General features: G+C 45.9%; 1 protein-coding gene across 1 annotated transcript in view; it reads left to right on the forward strand.

The window, feature by feature from the left end:
* Nucleotides 1–20,454, forward strand: part of LOC144798741 (monocarboxylate transporter 13-like) — a 148,971-nt gene that overhangs the window by 102,028 nt on the left and 26,489 nt on the right. The window contains exons 3-4 of the mRNA XM_078669763.1: nucleotides 47–832; nucleotides 11,003–11,258. Coding sequence (XP_078525889.1) covers nucleotides 47–832; nucleotides 11,003–11,241 — 1,025 coding nt within the window. The 3' untranslated portion in view covers nucleotides 11,242–11,258. The remainder of the gene's footprint in view (nucleotides 1–46; nucleotides 833–11,002; nucleotides 11,259–20,454) is intronic.

Below are 20,454 nucleotides of genomic sequence, written 5' to 3' on the forward strand. Positions count from 1 at the left end.
ATGGTTGAAGCAGATCCTAAAGAGGTTTGTTTTTCCCCCCATCCAGGCATCGGTTGGTCTCTGGTTTATGGTCCAGTGATGGGCGCCATCCAAAAGTACTTCCTCCACCGACGGATCCTCGCACTGGGCTTAGCACTCACTGGCAACGGCCTCTCCTCCTTCCTCTTCTCACCATTATTCCAAGCTCTCATTGATAGCTACAGCTGGCGTGGAGCCCTCATCATCCTCTCAGCAATGCAGTTGAACCTGTGCATCTGTGGTGCTCTACTACGGCCTGTCCGCATGCTGCAAGACCACCGCCATGGACAAGTAGAAGCAGAGAAGTCTTCCAGGGGTGCCTTGCTTTTACACAAGATTGCCTCTAATCTTGACCTCAGCCTGTTCCTGAACCGTGGCTTTGTTGTGTATTCATTCAGCATGCTTCTCATCTGTGCTGGTGCCATGGTGCCTTATGTCCACCTGGTTCCCCATGGCAAGGTCATGGGCCTCAGCAGCTATGAGGCAGCCTTTCTCGCGTCAATGACAGGACTAGCAGACTCTGGCTCTCGTCTCTTATCAGGATTTTTTGCTGACCTCAAGCTGCTTACATCACTGCAGCTCTTGGTGCTGTGGAGCTCAACATGTGCGCTCAGTCTGCTTCTCTTGTCCCTTGGCAACACCTTCCCTGGCATCATGGTCCTGGGTCTCTTCTATGGTCTGAGTACTGGTGCCTTTGCGCCACTCATATTCGGAGTGCTACCTGACCTCGTGACCACTGAGAGGGTGACCAGCGCCGTGGGGCTTTCCTTAATGGTCATGAGCATTGGGGTGTTGCTGGGCCCCCCACTTTCAGGTAAGCTTGCTAAAGAGTAAAAAATGATGGAGTGGCACTGGGGCAATTGGCATAGGATGGGAGATAGAGAGCAATAGGAGAAAAAGGAAGAGAGGTGTCTATGCATGGAGGAGTAAAGATTCATACTCATTAGAAACATGAATAATGAGGTTGGTGGGAAGATGTGACAAGTAAATCGGTCTGACTCTGGGGCACACAGGCAAATAGTAGTTTGATTGAAGTTCTGTGTGTCAGCCCCCTATTAAAGTATTAGGTAAAGCACAATCAAGAACTGAACTAATTGCTACAGGAAAGCCCTCCTGTATATGCAGATCTCACACCCTAGTGTTGGAAGTTGACAAACATGGGCGATTGTGCAGGTGCACATTGAGGCTTCACCAGTTTCTCTTCTTCAAAGGAGCATGATTTGTCACACCATTACACTCAATGCCACCATGGACAATGGCCTTCTTCCTTAGGATTACTCTGGCTAGTATGCTTGGAGTGCTACTTTATTACCTCCAAAGAGAAAGATGCTGTTGCCATGAGGTAATGTTTTCTCTAATTTGCTGATGAGGACATTTAAGAAAGTGTACAAACCTATTTTTTCACTGTGGTCATGCCACCAACTATGTATTTCAAACTGTAAGCACAACTTTTTGTTAAAATATTGGGGCTGATTCACAAAGGTAACTTACATTTTTAAGTAATTTACACTTTTGAGTAACTTTATTTCTTTTTTGGCTAGTGACAAAATCTGAGTGTAAAGTTACTCAAAAAGTATAGTAGACATGTCTCCACATCCTGAAAAATGCAGTGGAGCCAAATTTATGAGTTTAATTTACTACTGCTACAGAAGCAGTAAGTTCAGCCCCACACATGGCCAACCACAGCTGCTGCAACACCAACTTATAGAAAATAATGAAGGTAGACATTTTAAATCAATCCCTGTAGGACAAATTGTTAAACTAAATTAAGATATTTCAAACAATTGCAGATACAAATACATTTACTATAATGTTAAAATTATAAAAATAGTACATATGTATTATTATAATTTCATATTTGAATATAAAATCAATATAACATTTTAAAACAATATAATGAAATTATGTAGAATTATTTCATATAACACTTTTAATAGTTATAGATGCATATTAAAATATGTTTTCTTTATGGGGAATTCGATATTTAATTTGAAGTTCAGAAAAATATCTTTAGATTAATTGAATATACATAAACTAATTAGAGAATTACCTTAAAATAAAGATAATAGTGATGTAGCAGTTTTTATTTTGTTCAATTTTTTAAAAAACATATTGAATTTAAATGTGTTAATATTCAACATAAAACTATTTGTAATTTTTTAAATAAGATTTCCTATACTTTTCCGTAGAGTAATTGGCCCCTAAGACTTCACTGTGGAAACTCCATCTGGTAAAAGTAAACATATTTATTCAACTCGAAAATATTATAAAAATAGTTTTATGTTAAATATTAATGTAAAATAATCTTATACATTTAGTTTAAATATTAAACGAATATTGTGGAATCATTTTTTGATTAATCTTTATTCAAATTCACTACCTCGATTATTTTCTATGGTTGGGTGTTGCAACACCAGTGGTTGGTCATGTGTGTTGCTAGACTTACTACTGTGTTTTAGTAGTAAATTAAACCCAGATTTTGTGAATAGCTAAAACTAGTATACATATTGAAAAGTTGATGTTGCCTTTGTGAACCAGGCCCTTAGTCTGCAAATATACAGGCAGAATTCTGATTAACCTCATACAGTTTGACGGTATGTCTGACTGTCATCCTAAGGATTAACTTACTTCTCCAGGTTCCAGAAGCAGATTCTTACAGACCTGGGATGTTCCTGCTTTGCAGTACTGTATATTTGTGGCGAAGCACCCTGTCAGTCAAACTCTAAATCGGGCCCTAAATTTCATTTTATTCACACACTTAAATGTGAAATCCTCTGATTCCCACACCTTCAACAACCCTTTATTAAAATCGGTTTTACTTTGAGTAGGAAAGTGTAGATTACTACTTCATCTTCCATTCATATAGGTGTCTTTCTTCATGAGCATATAAAAAACTAAGGGCCTAATTTATGAGAAATGACGCATCGCTGCGTGAAAGCAGCGATGCGTCACTTCTCAGTGCACACTCCTTGCGACATTCCTGATGCGTCATATTTAATGTATGACGCATCATGTCACAAGGAGTTACAGATACGTCAGTATTTCTGACGTATCTGTAAGCGCAAAAGTGACGCATTGCTGGAGTGTGTCACAAAAGTGACGCAACTCCAGCAATGCGTCCTTTCACATGGGGCAAGCCCCATGTGAAAGGGCCTGCATCAGTCTTACACCTGCTGTGAGGCAGGCGAAAGATTTTGACGCAACGGCGACCTAAAAGTGACGCAGTGAAATCACATCGATTTCACTGCTTCACTTCTACGACCCTTCCTTGCGTCATACGCCCCCCCTTGCATACATTATACCTGGCGCAGGTATAATGTGGCGCAGGGGTTTACAAAGTGACACATCTACCTAGATGCGTCACTTTGTAAATATGGCGCACCAAGGCACATTTTTTACGCCACTGGTGCGTGACAAAAATTGACACACCGGCGGCGTAAAAGTGACGCAAGGCCTCATAAATGAGGCCCTAATTATTTTAGAAGTGTCTGGAGAAGTAGGGGGAAGGTATTTGGCATTGAGTTTCTTGTAGCACTACCTGTGATTTAAGAACTTAGGGGCTCATTAGGATGGCGGACGGACCTGCGTCCGCCCGCCACCCTAGAGGAGGAGGGACCGTCCGCAGGGGCAGCGGCGGTCCCTCCAGTGCAATTAGGATGTGACCGCCAGCCTGGCGGTCACATCCTCAATATTTAACATTGCGGCGGGTGCTGCTTCAAGCAGCACCTGCCGCAAGGTTAAATATGCATGCTTAGCATTTGCATGCACAAAGCGGCAGGCACCGCGCGGTGCCTGCCGCTTCGTGCACGCAAATGCAGGGGGGTACCCTAGGTACCCCCCATGTGCACCCCCCACCCCCCCCACTCACCTTGGGGGCCCGCAACAGGCCCCCAAAGAATTCACTGTATACCTTTCAACGGCGGAGAATCCGCCGCGGAAAGGCATCTGTTTTTCGCCATCCTAATATGGCTGGCGGTGTCTGATAGACACCAACAGCTATGTTAGAGCTTTTCCGCCGCGGTCGGAAGGCAACCGCGGCGGAAAAGCTGCAGACAGATTTTGAGACCCACCGCCATACTAATTTGGCGGTGGGTCTTTCGTGCCTCCCCAGTAGTTTTCCCACATCCTCCGGGCCGGCGGTGGCTTCCGCCGGCCCGGAGGATGCGGGAAAACTGCGATCCTAATCAGCCCCTTAATGCCCGATCCGTCGTTTCTTGAAATCAGCTTGTATAATTAATCCCAACCCAGATTTCCCTTCACATGCAAACTTTTTTATTGCCCAGATTTTTCAGCCACCTAGGTTGGTAAATAGCACATAATTTTGTAGCCATGGGAGATCCAAACTTTGGAAGCTTTAATACAATAGAGCCCTTCTCAATACATGATCTGAACCCACCATTGTACAAAATAAGGCTGCTTAGCAAACACCTCATCATGTCCAGAATCTGTTTTTAAAAAACCCCACATTTTAATGCTTTTACAAAACAGGCAATGAAATACGTGCATCATGATCCACTTTCTCCCTTCCCCCCCGTCGGCCGGCCATTAGCACCCCAGCGAAACACCTTGATGGATCTCAGCGACAGGTTCATGGTGGAGTCCTCCTCGTCGACAACATTATCATACTGGAGGCTCATTACCTGATATAACATCCAAGTTGCATGTGAGGCCATGGTAGGACATCCATTTTCCTGACTTTTTCAAATTTCCTGGAGCAGACCCTGCTTTCATACACAACCTCCTCCGCCTCCATGCAACGATTCATACCATCCCTCTTGTAGGGACACTTCTCCCGCCCCCCATAGGCTGGCCAGATCTCTCTTGGCAACAACAAATCCCACAGAACTACAATTGCTTCGTTCGGATGTCCACATTTTTAGGTATGCCTTGTACAACTAATTGAGGCATTCTGGGAATAACAGAACCTACCACCACTTCCAAGTCTTTAACAATGGACTCGCAATGTCATGTTATTCCTGGACAGCCCCAAATCATGAGGAGGAAGGTTCCCTCATCTGTGGTACAACTAAGGGATATGAGGCTCTCCACCCTCTCCAATTTATGGAGGCGGGACCTGTTGTTGTAGGACCTATGCAGTACTTTGAAATGGACCAGGTGGAAACAGGCCAGATGGCTACCTCTCTAGGGTACATCAACGCCACCTGCCAGTCCAAAACCTCCAGGGGGTCCAGAACCAGCTCTCATGTCTCCTGCAGTCTCTTTACTTAGTGTATCCGTCATATTATTTATGATCATGAGGTACAGCCTGGAGACTACCTGATGGGTAAGTGTGTCGCCCAACACCCAGCTTTCCAGTGGGGAGTGGTCCAGAAGGGCTGTCTCCAGCACCCGGTCTCTCCTCAGGGCATGGGTCAACTGAAGGTATCTGAACCGCTGTGTCTCGGCTGTGACTCGGCTAGGGCATACTCCAGTTGTAATGACTCAAAGGATATGAAGCCATTCCTCAGGACCACATATGTGAGTGTTTTGATCCCAATTCACCTCCAACCTTGGAAGCCTCCCTGTATCAGGAAGCATACTACCTTTCTAACGAGTGCAGCTCTGGTGATCCTCCCCTTCCAGCCTAGGGAGGCTGAGCATCATTCCAGGTCCACAATGCATCCCTGGTCCGCCACAGCAGTAGCCGTCTGTCCCGCTGCCTGTAGACATAATGAACGTGGGTCGCTCCCTCCATGGCCTTTCTCTCTGGTCTATAGTCATTAATCACCTTCAATTCGGTACCCCTGTGATATGCAGTAGTGTCTGGGAGAACTAGGCCCCCGTTATAAGTAGATCTGTACATGGTTTTTAGAGATATTCTCCGGTGAGCTCCATCCCAGAGCAGGGAGCGAAGCGTCTAGTCTAGTTTTATGAATTAGGCCCTAGGGATAATAAAGAGAGTGCTCTGAAGTCATACAACCACTTGGGCAGCATAATAATATTTTTAAAGGGCTGCTCTGCTCTAATTGTCAAGGGCAGTCCCAAAACCTATCTTCTGAGTCTTCACGGAAATCAGCAAGCATTCTGACTATGTTCAAGTCCAAAAACCTGTCCCTGTTTACCTAGATATTTAAAACCTGTCTGGGTCATCCCAACACCCTAACTGGAGGGTCACAGACGTGTCCCATTTGATGCAGAACTCTAAGTAGGTCTCAAAGACTAAAAAAACTGACAGTGCTGCGGGGATCGGAAGTACCAGGTAGAGCAAAGTAGCATCCACATACAGTGAGTGACATTATTGCCCTAGCGGCCTTGTCTGTCCCCAGATAATCCAATCGCAAATGTAGACATCGGACATTCAGTCACGTGGCCTGCCGGGGTATAAAGCCAGTCTGATCGACGTGTACAAAATCCACTATCACCCCCCTGAACTTGGTTGCGAGAATGTTGGTCCAAATTTTACTTTCAGTATTTGACATGGACATAGGCCTGTATGATGAGCACTTGTTGGTTGCCCTCTTTTGGTATAACCACTAATAAGGCATGGGTGATATCTGAAGGCAGATACTCAATCTCTCATGCCGCCACAAACATGGACATTAAACATGGGTGGAGAAGCACGGCAAAGCATTTATGGAGCTCTCTTGGGAAACCATTGGCACCCAGTACTTTACCCGGTTTCTAGGTTTGCACCGCCTCTCCTACCTCCTCCAGTGTCAAATCTGCCTTCAGGACGTCCCTGCACACCTTGTCTAAAGGTGAGAGCAGTATCTCCTCCAGGAACTCAGCTGTCTCCTGATCCCTGCGGTCCCACCTAGTCTCATAGAGCCCTCTATATTACCGGACAAAGGCCTGGGCGATATCATCAACCGATTGGGTTGTTTCCTCATCAGTAGTCACCACCTCTGCACCCACCTTGCATTCTCCTCCCATCGCCACACTAGGAGGCGGCCCGCTTTGTCACCATAATAGTAGAGTCTTTCTCGGTCCCAGGTAGTGTTGCCTTACTGTATTGGTCAAATGGTTACAATATTGATCTCTCAGGCCCTCAAGGAGGCGATGGGAGTCTTCCTCACCTGTGGACACCCAGGTCCGCTCCAGCTGTAGAAGACAGCATTCCAACTGGAGCATCCCTGTTTCTTCTGAATAGCAATGATGTTCTGTGCTCTATCCCTGAGCCCAGTTTGTATGCCTCCCTAAGAATAACCGGTGAGGACACCGACTCCTCTTTTCTCCTCAAATTATCAATTCTGGGGGTTTCTGCTATGTTAGGGTCTTTCAAGGTCCAGGCGTCGAGCCTACAGGAGGCCTGTCTATGGGACTATTGGGTGCCCAGCTTGAGCAAAAGGATGAAGTGATCAGAAATCACTTGGGTCTGGTATTGCATGACTCTAACTCAGGGTATCTGGGCAGAAACACATAGTCCAACATTTACATGGTTTTATGAGCCTCCAAGTAGAATGAATACTTCCTCTCACATGGGTGTCAGCTCCTCCAAGCATCACTAAGCCCAATGAATGCGTGAAGCGGGCTAGCTCCATGGGCTGGCCAGTAGTCACTACCCGGAGTGAATATAGGTTCAACCCTGATCCAGAACCTTATTACAGTCCCCTCCCACAATATGTAACTCGCAGGGCGGGTCGAGAAGCATAAGCCAAGCCGTCCAGGGTCCTGCTCAGCAGCCTAGGAGGAGTATATATACGTTTACGATCAACACCATTTTCCTCTGCCATCTGCCCCTCACCAATACATACCAACCCTCATGATCAGCCCATATTCTCATCACTTGAAGAGGGGGTTCTTTCTAGATAGAATCACGATTCCTCAGGAGCCACTTGTATAGCCCACATGTGCAGGCACCATATACCTGCCTCTCTGCAGAAATCAACAGGTAGTCCAAAGCAGGTGTGTCTCTTGTTGGAGCACCAAATCCAGGATGTGTCTACTGATGTATTGTGTGACTACCCCATGCTAGATCTTACATCCCGGCCTGTTCATGTTCCACAAGAGGACCATCAGTGTGTCAATGGAAGGTGGCGTCAAGGACAACACTGGATAAAGCCCAATGAGGTCCCACCTTGGGCCAGATCACTGACTACTCGGTCATGTGTAGTTTTGTAGCCTTATGAGAGTGTGTTTTGCCATGTCCCCTCAAAACAAAACAATCTCAACTGTAACCCCCACCTACTTTTCCCTGATGTGGGTTTTGAATTACCCAATATCCCAATTCAGGAAATGCCTGTCCCCATCCCCCTGCACAATTAACTTATTAAACAATCTCCATTTGCAATAGCGAGTGCAATCTCCATATACCCCGTAAACACTCACATAAAACTGAAACACTTTTTAAGCAAGGCATGGAGTGGTGCTGCTCAGTTGTTTGTGGGCCCCTTCCTGACAAATAGTAGAGGAACAAATGGATCATCTCCAATGTCTGGGTCTGATGAGTGGGCGTCTGATGTTTAGCCACCCCGAGTAGAGTCCCCAGCCCATCTGGGCGGTCTCAGCCTTCCCAACTGTCCCTCTCTGGAGCTTCATCTACCGGACCTATTTCTCAAAGGGCCCTTTTACGCCACTGCCACCTCGAAGGGGTAGGGCTCCTTGTCTGATTGCCTCAGTGGGCACTCCTCTAACCCTTCCAAGGTTGATTCCAGGTGGTCAAACATGAAAGTCTTGCCTTGGAAAAGCTGTTTGAGCTTGGCCCAATACAACATCATGTAACAAAGATTCAGAACTTGTAGCTTCTGCTTCCCTGGATCAAAAGTCTTCCACTGTTGCTGAACCAGTTTGGTGTAGTCTGGAAAGATAAGAATCCATGTGGTTTCATTTTTCACTTCCCCAGGCCCATAATTTTGTAAATTATCAAGTCTCTGTCCCTATCGTTTAGGAGGAGAGCAAACACGGGCCTCAGGGCAATACCTAGAGGTGGTCTTCTCACCAGGGCTCCATATGCATGCTCAAAGGAAACCTGGGTAAAGCTGGTCTGGTGGAAGGATTTTAGCCACTGTTTGAGAAACTGCTCAGGTCCAGGGCCCTGTGCACCCTCTAGGAATGCTAAGAAGTGCAAATTATTGCATTGCGAGCAGCCCTCAGCATCATTGACCTGTGACACCAATTCTCTGGAGAAGACTCTCATTTTCTGCACTGCTGTGAGTTCTTTCACTGTGCCCTCCAGCTTTTCAATTTTGTCTCAGCTTCTGACACCCTCCTTGTTGTTTTCCTCACGTCATGTTGGAGCAGGGACACATCTGCCCCTTCCTCACCAATTGTAGTGTTCAGGGCATAGCACGAAGATTTAATGGCCTTTAGGATGGCCTCTGTACCAGGATGAAAGTCCATCCCCTCCGTGGCCGCTGTTTCCTGCGGGTCTGGCCCCTTCAGCATTTGGGTCCATTTTGCCCTGTTGCAGTTGCAACCTTTCCTTCACCATGGTATCAGGTGGTTCCCCAATGGGGCCCGACAGGAACAACCAGCCAGTCCCCTACCCCAGGAATGGGAGGGTGGCATGTGCAGCCAAAGATCCTGAGGGCGTTGACTCCCCGGCTGCCAGTGGTTCCCCACCATGGGCATGTGTGGGATTCTCCCCTGCTATACCACTCAATGGACCTCTGCCAGACTGCTTAACTAGGACATGCCCCCCACGTGCTGTCACTCCAATGACCCATCCTGGTCTGTCCTTGGGGTTACAGGGCATTCCTTCCAAGGAGGGGGCACTTCCACGAGGCACAAGACTCCACAACACAACTGGGGGAGGCCCAGCATGAAGACAGGGGCTCACCTACACACTTGCTGCCCCCGCTGTCCCATTCCAGCCCTCACCTCTAGGCCACAGCTCCAATGTCGGGCCATGTGGGGCGAAAGACCCGCAGCCGAGATCATCACTAAGTCCTCTTGCAGGAACAAGGTACCCTTGCCCCTCTGCAGACATCAGCAGGAAGGGGGAAGCGGCGCCTTTGCACCAGGATCTACTGGAGCATCTCAAATTCCTCTGATCAGGGTCACCCGTCCCAGGTTGCCCTCAGCGCCATCTTGTGTGCATGGTCTCCTGAGAGTGCTGATGTCCTCACACCCAGAGTCCTGCTTATCACCCCTTGGTGGCACCTCAGGGTATTCCCATGGATGAGGGGAACACCACACACTCAGGTAGGAGAGGCTGGATGGGTTGTTGAAGTGCCCGGATTTTCCGGATAACCATGTGGGTGCGGGAGCACTACAAGATGGTGGCTGCCATCCTGAGCTGTCAGACCACGCCCTAATGTCCAAAATCTTAATCATTAAGTGGTTGTCCTGGTGCAGGAAGAACATTATGATGTGGTTAGACAAAGGCTTGTCTGAGGAATAATGTTTGGCTTTCCAGGATTAACAATAAAAAAAAAAACACCCGCTACAAACCAGGGATAACCTGGAAAGTGGTCTGACCCTTTCTGAGGCGTAGTCTGTGACATAAAAACTACACATCAGTGAGTCTGTAAAGATTTCTGCTGATTCTGAGCAGACTGTACCTCATTGTAGGTCCATATTAAATAATTTGAATCACACACAGCAATGTAGACAGCCTGGTATGAGGGTGTACAAATTTCTTCTCCGATATTGCACCACATCCTATTCACCCACATCATGGTCTCCTATGCTACTTAGAAGGAGGAGGAGAAGAAGTTGGGATGGAGATGAGAGGTCACTAAAAGGAGCTGAGAGGCAGACTCAAGGGTACTGGAGTTGGAAAGAAAGACGAACAGCAGAGCTAGGCTTCAGATGAAAGACCATTGGAAGAAATTCAGAAGATGGGTGTACTGTAATAAGACTCAAGGTGAGTTAGGGCTCTGAAACAGATCAAAAACAGATGTTGATGAGGAGGACATTCTGAGGGATTAGCAGGGAAGTGTGAATAGGCTTGGAGCTTGGAAGGGGCTGCTAGCAAGTTTGGAAGGGGCTGAAAAAACTGTTAATACAATGCAAAGGAGTTTAAGATAGGGTTTGCAGGTTGTTTGCAGCCTTCATATGTCTTAATTATCCTCCTCTTTGTCTCCACCATTACTGTTTACAGGATTTCTTAGGGACCTCACAGGGGACTTCAGGATCTCATTCCTTGTTTGTGGTGGACTCAATCTGGCTGGAAGTGCTTTTCTGATGTGCATCCCCTCATTCTTCACCAGACCCTTGCTGCCCTGCAAGAAAAAGAAGAGCATTGGGTCGCCGCAGAATGAAGAGGAGGTTCCCACGTCTAGCACTCAGATGATACTATCTCCCACAGACAAATGTTTGGACACGTCGATTGTCCACTAGGCTGCACACTGTGTCTAGTGAGTGTTAGCCTCCCTGTGGCAGGCCTATTATATATTGCAAGTGACAGCCATCTAGGGAAGGAGCCTGATAGCCCTAGGTGTACAATGTTATAGGATTTACTCTGTTTTTCTCTATTTTTGCTTCAGGATGAGGGTAAGTTAGAGGTATCAAAGTATCAAGACCTTTTCTGCATCCTTTCTATTTTCAGTGACATCAAAATGTATTAGAAAAATGTAATTCTGTTCATGATGCAGTGTGCCTGGTGAGTAGCATAGAGAGCTCAAGTCCTGTTCAATCATGCAAAGAACTACTGTAACAAACTCTTTCAGCCACTGTCTCATTATAGTGAGAGAGCAGCATCTACCATGACTTTTTTTCCTTACCCACTGAGACTGCTGGTCAGAAGGGCAGCCTTTGATGTCTTTCTACTTCCTGATATGGAGGATCCTGGAAAGTACTTGAAAACTGTGTCCAATTAAATTATACTTGATCCTAGTCAGTACAGTGGTGCAGCTTCTATGAGATCCAAACATTGAGTAATCATAGAGTTCTAGCCCCCGGCACCTCAACTAATTTATCGGTCTACACAAATTTGCCCTAAAGTCCTGATCCACTCATCTTTTGGAAGAGCACCCAAGACCAGAGTTTCTGCCATTTTCTGAAAACATTCCAGCGACAATAGATGTCTGCGGTGGTGCTTAATGGTAAAGCATTGTGCTCAACCACAGTGCAATGTAAAGACCTGAATAAATATGGCATCATAATGGATTAACATCTGAGATACAAACATGCATGAAGGCTATTGAGGACAAACTGCAAAACATTATATAGCTATATGGGTCTGTAGGTAATACAGAGGGTCAGCACAGGGCATGCACAGAAGCCCCAAGGGCAAATAAAGAGATTTGATACCAGGGTCACAAGAGGTGAATGAGGCATATTATATACATAGGCTCCATTACACAAATATGGGGCTGCATATTGCATATACAGTAAATGCACAGACCACCTCAAAACACAGATTCCATAAAATGCACATATGAGGTTCATAAGAGGCACACAAACACTTACAGAGTCAACATAACACACATACAAAGGCTTTATGATGTGCATGCAGGGTGTAGGAAATTGGATTGCTAACCTATGGGAGAGGGAGATAGGCCACATTCTTGCTGTGGGTTGTGGCTCGGCCAGAGAAAAGTGATTTGTTCTTTTGATTAAGAGTAGATAACATTCAGGAAAACACTGTTAACTTACACAATTCACATTAGTAGTGAATGTAATCGAAATGAACAAGTTACTTACCTTCGCTAATTCTCGTTTGGGTGGATACGCTGTCTTGCTAAAGATTCTTCAGATTAAGAATATTTCTCAGGCTCCAGACTATATGTGGAGGTGTTCACAGTAGTGCTCCCCTACACCTACAGGTGGCATCATGCAGCTTTGCATTGGTCTCATTCTGCCCCCAGAAGTGACTGGCCAGAGCGCTTATAGGTCCCACCCCTGAGGGTCGACTTCAGTTTCTTGCTTGATTCTTCCTGCACCCTCGGATGTTGAGCACTCCAAAATTAACAGACATCAGCGTGCAGATCTCTAACTTTGGACATTGTTAGATGGTGAAAAAGACTACTCCACAGAACAGGGAGCACCTGGGCAGTGAGGAATATTTAGTTAGGGTATCCACAAGAAAAACCATTGACAAAGATAAGTAACTTATTCTTCTGATACTTCTAACTGCTAATTCCTTATTGTTTGAATATTACCCATTTACTATGCTCCTGCAAGGAGCTGACACAGGATAGGAGACAGCTGCTAAGAGTCCCCTTAAACCAAAGGAATATTCGCTCAAGGAGACAAGCAGTCTTGGCATGCTTTGACCCAGCAACGCCTCAATTAAACTGCAGACTAGTGAGATTCCTAGATGCAGCTGAAAAAAAGAAAATGCCGTTGAACGCTTAAACTCTACCTAGGCCAAGGGGAAGCCGCGATACTGTGCGCACTCCTAATTATGATACGAGACTGCCACCATTAAGGAGGACCTGGGAAATCTCCATATACGCACTTGGACAGGGTTCTCAATAACGTCTCCTTTTGGATAGTAGTACCGCCCAGACAGAGTATGAAGCCGGGCAGAACGCATAAATTACTTTGAGAACTTTGTGTATGAAGAACAAAGCAATTTTTACTTGATAGCAATTTAACGGTTTTAACCTTTTAAGGAGCTATGAATTTTTGGAAATGTGTAATTTTATCTTATCATGATTTTATTGTATTATCTGAAACTCATATTGCAATGGTTTTAAGTAACTATGCAAATGTAATACATTCAAATTCAAAATTCATTGTTTGAATAGACAGAAAAACAGTACTTCACAAGGTAGAGGATCTGTGAAGTGAGCTCAGACCAAAATGCTCTGCAGGACTGAACATGCAAAATGCCTCTCACATCGGATCTGGCAGTCCAGGTAGCAACTCTTCATACATGTGTGCATTGATGCCCAAGTTGCAGCCTGGCAGATGCCAAGAAAAGGCTCTCTGCATGCCAAAGCAGTGGTAAGAGCCTTGGCCCTAGTGGAATTAGCCCATAGTTCTTCTGGAGGCTGCTTATTGGCCAATGCATAGCAACCTTCAAAGCAGAGGGCTAGTCACCTTTAACAACTCCTTTTCTGGACCGCCTTACTTTTCCTAGCCCCAGAGGATACCACAAGAAGCTGATCGTACACCCGATGGTCTTTGGTGTGCTTGATGTTAAAGCTCAAGGCCCCTTTGGGGTCCTGCCAAAGGAGTCTTTCAAGAAGTGAGGCAGGGCAAAGAGCTTTGTCAGGGTGAAGGATTGCCCAACATGAAAGGGCATCAGACTTTTAACCAAAAAAGCTGTCTCTAGAATTGGTGTTGAGCAGCTGTACTGAGAAAGTGTGGTGCTCACTCACGTGATGAGCTGAAGTGATCACAATGAAGAAAATAGTTTTTGGCACTCGTTCAAAGTCAGGATCAAATTAAAATCCCACTGTGACATCACAAGCGGTTTGGGAGAACATGTGTGACAAACACCTAAAAACTGCACCACGACAGGTGACTTAAACAAGGATGATTGGTCGGCAAATGCTAAAAGCACAAAGGGCCAACAAATAACCTTTAATGGTGCACTCTGCAAGATCTTGCTAGTTCAGAAATAAAACAAAACAACAAACCATCTTCCTTGGGAGTGGTCTGTGCTGCAGAATCCACTCCAGGCCACACATTTATCCCAGGATCCTGCATAAATTGGCCTTGTAGAGAGACGCCTGGCTGTGAGGGTGACAGACAAAACCTCAGGAGGTAGATCTCCTTGCATGGAAGTGTAGAATGCACAGGTTTGGGTGCAGAATCTTGCCCTGCTGCCATGACAGAAGATCCTCCTGAGGCAGTAACCTGATTGATCGGAAGAGTACAACACTCATCTAACCCAATCCAGAGTCACTAGGGTGACTTGGGCCCAGATGTTTTTTATAGTCTTTAGAACTTGGGGCAGGAGAGGAAGGTGTATATGAGCCCAGTGTTCCATTCTAGCTGTATGTGTCTCCTAGGGAGAAAAATGTTCTTGGAAACCCCACTGCACTGACATTTTTTACTCTATGCGTACTCAAAAGGTGGCAGAATTTTCTAGCCAGGGTTCTCAGTATCATCAGAGGATGTCCTGCGCCACCTCAGGATGCAACCGACATTTGTGATCTGCTCAGTGTCACCAGTGGAGCTGATCTGGCCTGGCATTTATAGATCTCGTGAGGTGGTTCACAATCAGGGAAGTGTCCTGATACTTCAGCCAACTTCAGTGGTGCAATGCCTCTCGACCTAGGACTCCACTTTGCCTTGCTTACCGCAGTATCACATGGAAGCAGTGTTGTCCGTGAGAATCTACACAAGCCTTCCTTTGATTGAATAGGAATGCCTTCTATGTCAGGTGAATAGCACCCAGGTCCAACAGATTTATGTGGAGCAAAGTTTCTGCCGGAGACCAGAAACCACTGATCTCCAACTCTCCCAGATATCCTCCCCAACCCAGCAGGAATGCAGTCTTCACCACTGTCAGCTCTGGGTGGAGAAGGAAGAGGATTCTATCACTGGTCAGATTGTGGCCGAGCAGCCACCACTGCAGAATTATTTTAGTCTCCTCTGAAATATGGATGACGTTTGCCAAGGTTGCTTGGTGTTGGGGTGACGTATATTTTAGATCCCACTGCAGAGCCTGCATATGCCAACTGGTGAAGGGGACAAGCAGAATGCATTAGGTCAGCAAACCAAGAAGCCTCAGACCCACTGTCACAGAGAACCAGGAGTTAGGCTGAAACGTCAGGACCAAAGCTAGAATGTCCTCCACTAGTTGCGAGGAATAAAAGGCCCGGAACTGCACTGTTTCCAGAAGAGCTCTGATAAACGGAAGACTTTGTGAAGGAGTGAAGTGTAACTTTGGCACGTTGATCGAGAAGCCCAAAGATGTCAAAGGGTTTGTTCTCATCTGGAAGTGGTCTTTGACTGACTCTGGTGAGCCCACTTTCAGCAGCCAGTCGTCCAGGTAGGAGAAAACTAGTATCCCCAACCTCTGAAAATGGGCGGTGGCCACCACCATCATTTTCATAAATGCCCAAAGGATGATGGCAAGGCTGAAGGGAAGCATGGCAAACTGAAAATGATCTGGGCATCCTTTACCCACAGGTCACGTCTGTGGGACTGTAGGACAGGCACATGAAAGCACACTTCCTGCAGGTCCACAAAACCTGGGCCAGTGTGAGCATTTTGGAATGTCCTATCTAAAGAAATGTGTTCAGAGGGTGAAGTTCTAAAATTGGACAAATTCCTCTGTCCTTTTTTGGTAAGAGGAAATAGCAGGAATAATAATTGGCAACCAATTTCAAGAGCAGCACCCATTCAGTAGCCCCTCAGGCCAGTAACACCTGCACTTCTGGTAGCAAGATGAAGATGTGCTACTCTGAAAGTAACTCTGATGTGGGCAGGAATTGTGGCGGTTGGAGAGAAACAGAAGGGCTTAATCTTGCTGGACAATCCAGATGACCCATCTGTTGGAAATGATAGAATGCACCCTGGAAGAAAATATCTGATTCTGCTTTCCACGAAGTGGTTGTGTGCCGCTGTCCCTGGTAAACTGTGCAATATCTGCTTGATCTCCATCTGAAAAACAAAGGATTTGGGTGGCGGGGTAGTAAGGCCTGACAATGGAGCAAGAATGGTGGGGAAACTGATAAGTAGGGGAGGAAAGACTGAATGAACTGATATGGTTCTGCTTTCTTTAAATCATTCGAGCACAGAGCCAGTCTTCTTGCCAAATAAGCAGGACATATCAAAAGGCACGTCCACAAGTGAGGCCTGCACATTCCCAGAAAAGCCAGTGGATCTCATCTATTCATGTAGGCGAGGTACCTCACTTGTGCCCACAACATGCGCCAAGCATTCTGCAATATTAAGGACATCTCCAATTACTTTATTATAGGCATCCTTATCATCCTGAATGCTTTCGGCCAAAGAGGTCTAAAACTCTCCAGCACCACCGGCAAGATATTGTTGATCATGTTCCAGAGGGGATGTGTAAAATCGCCTAACAGACCGACTACATTGACAAACTGTAATAAAAAGCTGTTTGAAGAGTACATTTTCTTCCTGAATGCATCAGTCCTTGCCCTCTCCCTGTCTGGAGGAGGTGTGGGAAATGAATACGGACTTTCTTTGCTGATAGAGGTCTGGACCACCAAACTCTCAGGAGTAGGATGCTGCGTAAGAAAATACAGGTGTCATTCTGTGATGTTTGATCCTATGTGCTCATAAGGGTGTCTGTCTATGCATAATTATATGGAAGTAAAGTCTCAAATGAGGTCGGCCTAGGGAACAAAACCTCAGTAAGGACATTTCTTATGACTGTCTGCCACATGGTAGTGGTGTCTGCCAATTTAGGTACGAGCACAACAACTTCTGTTTATTATTTCCATTTCAATTTTCAATTATTAGTATTTGCTTCCAAAGCCATTATTTTAGCTTTGGGGGCATTTAATAGTATGAATGGTCACACCTTTAAGAGTGTGATGATTAGTGATGTGTTGGTGCTGTCCTTGGCAGTGCTGCCAGGGGCAACGGATGATGCAAGTTCTAGTATCCTCCTAATGAGAGCCCCAGCACTATATTTGTTACAAATGAAGCACTGGATACCAGCGGGCAGGGATGACACTTTAATGAGGACTACCCTATCCCTTCTGGAACAAGGTCGGCACAAAGCCGTACAGTGCCAACTAGCAGCACACAGGAACATAGGCGTGAAAACGTCCAGTTCCAGTCTGGTGCCTAGGGAATATTCTCAACCTGAGAAATCTGTAGGTATAAGTATCTATCAGAAATCATTACACTATGCTGTTTAAACTGACAGAGGACATTCTGTAATTCCTTACCTTCTGACATGCCTGGTCACTACATTAAGGTGGCCAATGCTCCGACAGTCTGCCAAAGAGCACAAGCAAGAACTTTTGTTGGAAAGATCTGTATTTCCTTAAAATCAGGTTTAAAGGAATGGCTGAATACCTTCAACCATGTGGTGGCAGCTTTGTCCATGGGTTTGCAAAATCATATAACTTGCTTCGCTAGTACTTGCCTGCAAAGAGGACCCGCGGTAGGACCCGCGGCAGCAAACACAAGCCCCAGCAGACACCGGGGTGACCTGCAGTGAGCTTGTCCCGCCTTCCATCGACCGGGGGCTTTAAAAACTTCTCGCGTCTCCCGCTCTGCGGGAGTCTCTTTGCTAGCACTTTCCTGCAAAGAGGACCCGCGGTAGGACCCGCGGCAGCAACCACAAGCCCCAGCAGACACTGGGGTGACCTGCAGTGAGCTTGCCCCGCCCTCCATCAACCGGAAACATCAAATTGCTCGATTCCTCCCGCTGTGCGGGCGGGCGCCGGGCTAAGCCCGGGGAAAGGGCGGGCCTTCTGTGGCTGTCTGTGGCCGTCCGGGGCAGAGCGGGGCCAGCAATCTAACATTTGTTTATCGGGACTTGCCGCTTATGATTCCGCACATGGTCAGTGACTTTTGATTCCCTCAACTATTGTTGTTGTGTATGCTATATTGGTTAAAACTGTCTGTTTTCATATATGAACATTGTAGGTGGTCTGCACACCATTTTCTCCAATTAGATTCCGTTTCGTTTAGACCAAAGAAATTTTAACCAATTGCGTGCATACCCGGATTGTGCAAGCCCGAATACACTGATACTAAGTATAAACATGTGGGGAGCGCGTGGTTACACGCTCCACTCCCAGGTGCACTGCATATGAGGTTTTTTTTTCTTTTTTTTAAAAAAAAGACTGCAAATAAGATGTTGACATTATCTATAAATAATGCATTATTTAAAATTGTCCATTCACAGTTAGCCCTGACGAAGGGCTGGACTTTAGCCCGAAATGCATTGGGTTCGAAATGAAATAAAAGAATGCTGCTCTGAACTATTCAGTGTATTAGGATCTTATTTTCAAAAGAAGTCTGGATGGACACATGGAAATACGAGAAGTTTCTTAAATGCAGTACGATAAATATGTGGATTTGATGAATGTGATGACAGCAGAGTGACAACCATTTATGAAGAACATTGCATAAACTGTGAAGAGGTCGAATGGTTTAAAATTGAGTTGGATATGGAATCCTCATATGCAGTGCACCTGGGAGTGGAGCGTGTAACCACGCGCTCCCCACATGTTTATACTTGTTTTCATTTATGAGCATGGGCACCCATAAAGGGACTGGGGGTCAGGGGGTAGTGGGTACTCTTGACGCCTTTCTCATTAGAGCAGAGTCGGTTTTGATACAGGAAATCGAACTTATACAACAAAGACTCTCCTTGGAAACGCGTAGAGCTTCCATGTAAGCCATCACAGGGGGGGCCATCATTGTAAATGTAAACAAAGTCACGCCAGATAGATGCAATTTGGCTACTTTACCACAAGAACCATTAGAGCCCGTGGTGGTAATTTCAGAAGCCCCACTTAGGTCACCTGTTATGCCAACTGGCACAACTGTAATAGCACCACCGCTAGCACCATCACCTCCCCCAACTTTGGCTAGGTTTACACAACAATCGCAGTGTAAGGCGAAGGGAGGTATGGCCCAAGCTACCACAAGGAAAAGAAAGGCAGGTGGTGCACCACTTACGACACAACAAACTAGTAAAGTGGCAAAAACAAAGGGCAACGCCCGCGATAGGAAAGGCCCCGGAGAAGAAGTATCTTCTGGCAGCCCTACTCGCCCAAGTATACTAAATAATTAAAACTCTACTGAGTATTGCCTGGCAGAGTTGGAAGATAGCATACTGGCAAAAATTGAGGGGAAGCTAACAGTGCTGTTAAAACCGCTGCTAGATAAACTTGTGGACATTGACACTCGCCTGAATGCCATAAAACAAATACTTTCCCCACGTATCAATCAAATACTAAACGGGGACACAGCAATTCAGGGCGATCAAGTAACATACCCGACCACTGATCCAAACACGGTCTTAGTGACCAATAACGTTGTAACCAAGGAGGGTGTACAGGCTCCTACACTAAATAGTACTAATACTTAATTAGCTGAAACTAGTTCTGTACGGGTAGGAATAAAACCCGGGGGAAGCAAGACTTTGAAGGACCAAAACAGTGGAGGTTTGGATACTGCATACAGCAAGGGACATTTTAGTTTACCCCCTGAGTCGACGCCTTATGCAGTTGTGCTTCCGAATGTACCAACTATCCAACCTAACCCTGAGGAACATTGGACCACCCTAAAACATAAGGCACTACATTTATTAAATATCAGGACTGGGCTGGGCAGGCATTTGTTTGATGAATTTAAAATGGTACGTAGGGTCCCCTGGATAGGGAGCTCAAACAAAAGCGAAAGGGGTGACTGTATAGTTTTGAATTTTGGATCTCCTGAGTTAGTTAGGACAATCCTAGAGAGAGCGGGGACAACACAAATAGGCAGGGAGGGGATCCATATTTTATCCCTGGGTTTTTTTCTATCGCAACCCCCATTCGTTACCCACACATAGACGCAACTACCCAACCATCCCCCAAAACCAGGAGAGGTATGAATACAAAGTCCCGACCCACAATCGTTTTGAACAGGTTTTCTCCAATTTAGATGAACAAGATTGACATTCAATTGAGTTAGCTAGTGCCAATGGCAAAGAGGGAAGCTTAATAGGGG

Source organism: Lissotriton helveticus, chromosome 12 (assembly GCF_964261635.1).
Source record: "Lissotriton helveticus chromosome 12, aLisHel1.1, whole genome shotgun sequence".
Taxonomy (NCBI): domain Eukaryota; kingdom Metazoa; phylum Chordata; class Amphibia; order Caudata; family Salamandridae; genus Lissotriton; species Lissotriton helveticus.